Source organism: Limulus polyphemus, unplaced genomic scaffold, assembly GCF_000517525.1.
Source record: "Limulus polyphemus unplaced genomic scaffold, Limulus_polyphemus-2.1.2 Scaffold13018, whole genome shotgun sequence".
Lineage (NCBI taxonomy): Eukaryota > Metazoa > Arthropoda > Merostomata > Xiphosura > Limulidae > Limulus > Limulus polyphemus.
Genome location: NW_013678628.1, coordinates 1 through 6,432, shown reverse-complemented (window position 1 = coordinate 6,432; position 6,432 = coordinate 1). Strand labels below are relative to the sequence as shown.

The 6,432-nt window shown below is 34.5% G+C and overlaps 1 protein-coding gene across 1 annotated transcript in view; it reads left to right on the top strand.

The window, feature by feature from the left end:
* Nucleotides 1–5,338, top strand: part of LOC106477147 (protein N-terminal asparagine amidohydrolase-like) — a gene marked incomplete at its 5' end in the record, with an annotated part of 7,975 nt that extends 2,637 nt beyond the window's left edge. Inside the window, 2 exons of the mRNA XM_013937739.1 lie at nt 3,459–3,512; nt 5,220–5,338. Coding sequence (XP_013793193.1) covers nt 3,459–3,512; nt 5,220–5,338 — 173 coding nt within the window. The remainder of the gene's footprint in view (nt 1–3,458; nt 3,513–5,219) is intronic.
* Between the last annotated feature and the right edge of the window lie 1,094 nt (nt 5,339–6,432).

Genomic DNA, 6,432 nt, shown 5'->3' with positions numbered 1-6,432 from the left:
TTATACTGAAACTAGTGACTGAAAGAACTAACCAGGTGGAAACAGTTTCAACGCCAGCTGACAAGATTTTCGACCATAATCCCAATAATATCTCAGCCAACCAGCTGACAAGATTTTCGACCATAATCCTAATAATATCTCAGCTGACAAGATTTTAATAAGCCCTAAGTCTATATACTGAACTAATGATACAAAATAATCCTCATAATAAAAAATATATATATGTGCTGTACATAATAAATATTCTCACAGAATACTTAATAGTCTTTTAATTAACCAGAAATTTAATACGTTAATAATTATTTAGTTTACACTTTTATTTCAAATCCCATTGTAAATTAATGAAAGGATATTATAATATAAACTTTTTATGTGAAAAGACTGATAAGTGAAAAGAAACCTCCAGGTCTGGAGTTTGAACCCCGAAGATCTGTCTGACAGGGTCAGGACTTTACCATTAAGCTATCCAAGAGTAAAAGCCAACCCGGTCTTTTTATCCATTCAGCTTTTTTTGTTTTTTAACTACATGTATGATCACCATATTACATTCTGGTCAAGCAGTTAGTGGGTTGATTTATCACTAGCCAAACAAATTATACAATTATGCTTATTTTCGTTACTATTGTTTTAAATTCCTTTGTGAAGCAGTGAAAGAAAACTTTCTAATTTAAACTTTTTATGGTGATAAAAGCCTTTATTTAAGAGAGGATCCAGGAGTTGGGCTTGAACCCAAGTTGTATGTCATGGCTCTACTACTGATCAATACATCTTTTGAGGATCATATAAAAAAACCTTATGAATGAAAATATATTGGATAGCTCAGTGGTAGAACAATGGCCCTGTTAACCAGAGGTCTTGAGCTCAAATCCCAGTCCTGGAATATCTTTTTCACTTGTCAGCTTTTTCCGTGAAACTTTTATACTAGTAGTAGTTCACAGTTGATCATTAAAAAATTGTCTGAAACCTAATTAGCTTGAAAAGTGTTTCATGAAGCAGTCCTTGGAAAGTGTGTAACGTTTTTTTTGGGGGGGAACATCTGAAATTATTTAAACCGTTATTCTGTGTGGTACATGGATACTGAGCAGGTTTGAAGTTACTCTATGCTTGTTGGGGGCTATTTGCTTGTTTTATCAGTCGTGTCGTGATAACTACACTGTTATTATCGACAACTTCTGATTAAAGCATGCCACCTAGTGGTCCAACAAGAACTACAGAATGATTAGAATGCATTGACCCATCAGTTAGTACCCTCACTGTCATCAGTATTTCTTTGAGGCTGTTTCCTACTAACATTGTCAGTTTAGATATTTGATACATATTTGAACTGTTTCCTGGCACCATCACACTCATCATGGTAGTGAAAATTCCCATTTTTTAGATGTTTGATATTTACGACTACAACCTGGGCCTCCTGAGAATTGGACCTTTCAACTATGAACCAATGAGAGGAGTTGACCTTTGGTTGTCCCAGAGTGATGACTTCATCGTTCAGGTATGACGGCTTTGTACGAGATCCATTGAGATCTGTAATTTTCTGTTTATATGCTCGTATGAATGTATCAGAAGTTAAATACTGTAACATTGTGTTAGTTTCACATCCCAAAACATTTTGTTTTTTTCTATATTTCATAATTTATTTATGCTTTGTATTTCAAAATTTTAAATGATTTGTTCAATCTTTTCGTCCTTATGTAACTGATTAAGTAGTCTTGCTTTTCTAGATGTGTTGAAATTATATTCGTGTGTAATTTATTAAATGTTTCTGAAACAGGTGAGATCTGAGTCAAACTGTAATTGTACTTGGATGAGATATTATTGGGATTATGGTCGAAAATCTTGTCAGCTGGCTGGCCAAGATATTATTGGGATTATGGTTGAAAATCTTTTCAGCTGGCTGGCTGATAGTGCACTAGATGGGGCATATACATGCTTTGAATAGTGCACTAGAGGTAGACATATATGTGTTTGGGGCAGTGCACTACTGGGGGGACAAATGTGTTTGGGACACTTCATTAAAGGGAGACGTATACATTATTGGGGCAGTGCACCATATGTGTCTGACCATGGCAGGATGACATAAAAATGTTCATGGGGCTGAACTAAGACCATTTAAGGCCTACCAGCAAACCTGTAAAACATTTAATACCTTTACTATCGTTAACAGAACCTGTAAAAAGTAACGGCTGGTTTTTAATGGTTTATTGTAAAAAGCTTATATTTACAGAAAGGATTTTTTGCTTTTCATTTAAGATGTAAAATTCAGTTGTTAGTTGTAGCCGTCAATCATGCAGCAGACGTTTATTGTGGCCATTAACACGTGAATGTTGTCAGTTGCGAGGTAAGAAAGATAATTCTCAGTTGTTCAGTTGAAGATAGGAAAAACTAGTGTTTCAGATACATCTGTTTCAAAATATAGAAGTTTTATTATAATACAGAACCTTGGCAAAAGAGATTTCACTAAAAATAGCCTCTACTTCAGTCAATTTCAGCTTGTACTTCATCAAATTTAGCCTTTATTTTAGAGACTGGCACCAACAACCACTGCTGGTAGGCGTACCCTTCGTAAAAGTAAAATCTAGTAATTTTGAGACACTTGGGTTGTGTTAAAGCAGATTCCAGAAAATTTGCTTGATATGAGACAATATTTTGGTGTTAAACCGTGACTCTCCGATATTCTGGTGTTAAACCGTGACTCTCTGATATTCTGGTGTTAAACCGTGACTCTCTGATATTCTGGTGTTAAACCGTGACTCTCCAATATTCTGGTGTTAAACGTGACTCCGATATTTTGGTGTTAAACCTGACTCTCCGATATTCTGGTGTTAAACCGTGACTCTCCAATATTTTGGTGTTAAACCTTGACTCTCCGATATTCTGGTGTTAAACTGTGACTCTTCGATATTCTGGTGTTAAACTGTGACTCCGATATTTTGGTGTTAAACCTTGACTCTCCGATATTCTGGTGTTAAACCGTGACTCTCCGATATTCTGGTGTTAAACCGTGACTCTCCGATATTCTGGTGTTAAACCGTGACTCTCCGATATTCTGGTGTTAAACCGTGACTCTCCGATATTCTGGTGTTAAACCGTGACTCTCCAATATTCTGGTGTTAAACCGTGACTCTCTGATAAGGTTTTTCTATTTTGTTTAGATTTATTTGTTTTTACAACAACAGTACTTTCTTACTTACACACACGTACTTATATATGTGCGTGTAAATTTTATGTACGTTTTATTTCATAAGTTTCTGATTTACGACATAGGCTTACGGGACATGCTGCTACATTAGGTAACCATTAAACCTAACGTATTTGGTACTGGCGTACTGTCATAGTGAGGCACATTTAGTCTTCTCTAGCCGTGTCTTACGAATCACACATTCTTGTAATAGTAGTTTTAGCCTTTTGATAAACTATCAGTTTCTTTATGATGAAAATAAGCATTTTTCTTTTAACAGAATTGAATAATTCTTTAAGGGGGATTATCAACTGGCCAGTCGTTTATGGAATTGGTGAGTTTAATTTCATGTTTCCGGAACTTTTTTTTTGTTGTCAGATTTTGTACGACTAATATTCTTTAGTACTTTGAAAACAATTTAACTTCTAATTCTGAAGTATTGTTACAAGAAGGGCTACAGTTTAATTAATAAAATATCTGAATTTTAATAACAATTTGGTAATAATATAATGACTGTCTAGTAAGTAGTGCTTTGATGTCTATTTTTAGTGTGGACATATCTTTACGTTGGAAGCAGTAGTCAGTCTAAAGGCATTTAATAATTGAAAAATAAAATACCACAGACTCAGCCAGTAGTAAAGACTATAAGAAACTTGCATTACTTCTTAGGCTTAATATCTTAGGCTTAAGGAATAATCTAATGCATCCTATATACTTCAGTTTTTTTATGGAAACAATTTAAAAAAACAACATCAGAGGTGTACTTCATGTTCCAATGTTACAAAGTAATGTTACTAAGTACAATGTGACTAAGTAATGTTACTAAGTACAATGTTACTAAGTACAATGTGACTAAGTAATGCTACTAAGTACAATGTTACAAAGTAATGTTACTAAGTACAATGTTACAAAGTAATGTTACTAAGTACAATGTTACAAAGTAATGTTACTAAGTACAATGTTACAAAGTAATGTTACTAAGTACAATGTTACAAAGTAATGTGACTAAGTACAATGTGACAAAAATCAGAGAAACGTGTAACAACAGTTACAGATTGACAAATAAAAGCTGAAACAAATGATTTTCACTTTGTATAAGCTGACATTTTATAACCTAATATATTTTACAAGAAAGGTTCTTTAAAATTAATATTTGTAATTTGTGGTGTGCAAGTCCTAGAATTTTATTAGATCTTGGCTCAAGATTATATAAATATAGGTAATTTCTAATTATTTTTAAACTAACAGGCACTTGATGGTCTGTCACTTGCTAAAATAAAATCATTGTAAGATATTTGGCCAAAGATATTCCTGTTTTTTTTTTGGTTATACAAGTTCCTTAATGTTTATCATTAAAAAGTTCCTAATTCTATTAGACCTACTTAAAGAAGCCCAAGCTAATATATTGTTACCTTAATAGGACTTGTAATAGTACAGTAAGTGTAAGAAGGTTTGAAGGCATAGCTTATAATAGCAAGTGTGAAGACTGAAGGCATAGCTTATAATAGTATAGCAAGTGTGAAGTCTGAAGGCATAGCTTATAATAGTATAGCAAGTGTGAAGTCTGGGAGGCATAGCTTATAATAGCAAGCGTGAAGTCTGAAAGCATAGCTTATAATAGTATAGCAAGTGTGAAGTCTGGGAGGCATAGCTTATAATAGCAAGTGTGAAGTCTGAAAGCATAGCTTATAATAGTATAGCAAGTGTGAAGTCTGAAGGCATAGCTTATAATAGTATAGCAAGTGTGAAGTCTGGGAGGCATAGCTTATAATAGCAAGTGTGAAGTCTGAAAGCATAGCATATAATAGTATAGTAAGTGTGAAGTCTGAAACATAGCTTATAATAGTATAGCAAGTGTGAAGTCTGAAAGCATAGCTTATAATAGAATAGTAAGTGTGAAGTCTGAAGACATAGCTTATAATACCCCACAGGTTTAGCTTGTGTGATGAACTTAGAAATTGTGTTTGGTGATTTTTGTTACTTAATTTCAATTGTGTGGGTGTTGATACATAAAAATATATATAAAATGTTTTTACTCTAGGAGTGAATGTAAAAAGTGGGGAAATATTTCCAGCAACTTTTCCTGACAAAGGTCCCGATATGCCTGTGAGGTTAACGAGGTATTTCACAAGCTCTTATGAGGTCAGATATTCAACATGACTTTTTCACTTTTTTTATTTATAGCACGAATTACGTTTGTTACGATTTATTTTGTTTTTCTGAAATTTTTTTCAATAAACACAATCACCTGGAACCTTTTCACATTAGTAAGTCAGGGGGCTTATAACAGTGGTGGGTGGAGCACAGCTAGCCAGTTGTGTGCTTCATGACTAACTAACAAACAATACCCTTTTTAAAAACTTAGCGTTTTTTAAGCTTATTTTTTGTCTGCTTTTAGTCGTGACCCTAATTTGTTTTTAAAACTTCTCTGGTGTAGGGGATTAAAGTAATTATTAGTAACTACCATTTTAAACAACTTGTATAGATCACAACTAACAAAGATAACCTAGTAAAAAGTAGAGCTTATTTAATATACCATTCTTACTGAAAATGATAAGAGTGGATTGATTTGTCAGTTGGGTACGTTTGATAATATCGGCCGTAATCCCAATAATATCTCAGCCAGTCAGCTGACAAAATTTTCGACCATAATCCCAATAATATCTCAGCCAGTGAGCTGACAAGATTTTCAACCATAATCCCAATAATATCCCCCAAGCACATTTGTCCCCCAGTAGTGCACTGCCCCAAACACATATATTTCCACCTCTACTGCACTACTCAATGCATGTATATGCCCCATCTACTGCACTACCCCAAGCACATTTGTCTCCCCAGTAGTGCACTGCCCCAAACACATATATGTCCACCTCTAGTGCACTATTCAAAGCATGTATATGCCCCATCTAGTGCACTACCCAAAGCACATTTGTCCCCCCAGTAGTGCAATGCCCCAAGCGTGTACACGTCTCCCTCTAGAGCACTGTTATCTGGGAGACACTGTATAACCTTTGTTGTTTCTGCCTTGAAAACCACCCACGAGTTGAGAATTCTGCACCATCACGATGAAAGGACTTCCCAAAGTTTACCACATTCAAGTTTCAAATAAGTAATGAAATATTAATGTGTGTCTGTTTCTTTTTGTGTATCTAAAAATACACCTCAGCCTGAAAAAGTAATTTACCTAGAGATAAACGTGACCCTGAGAGAACTTCATCTATAAACGTGACCCTGAGAGAACTTCATCTATAAAC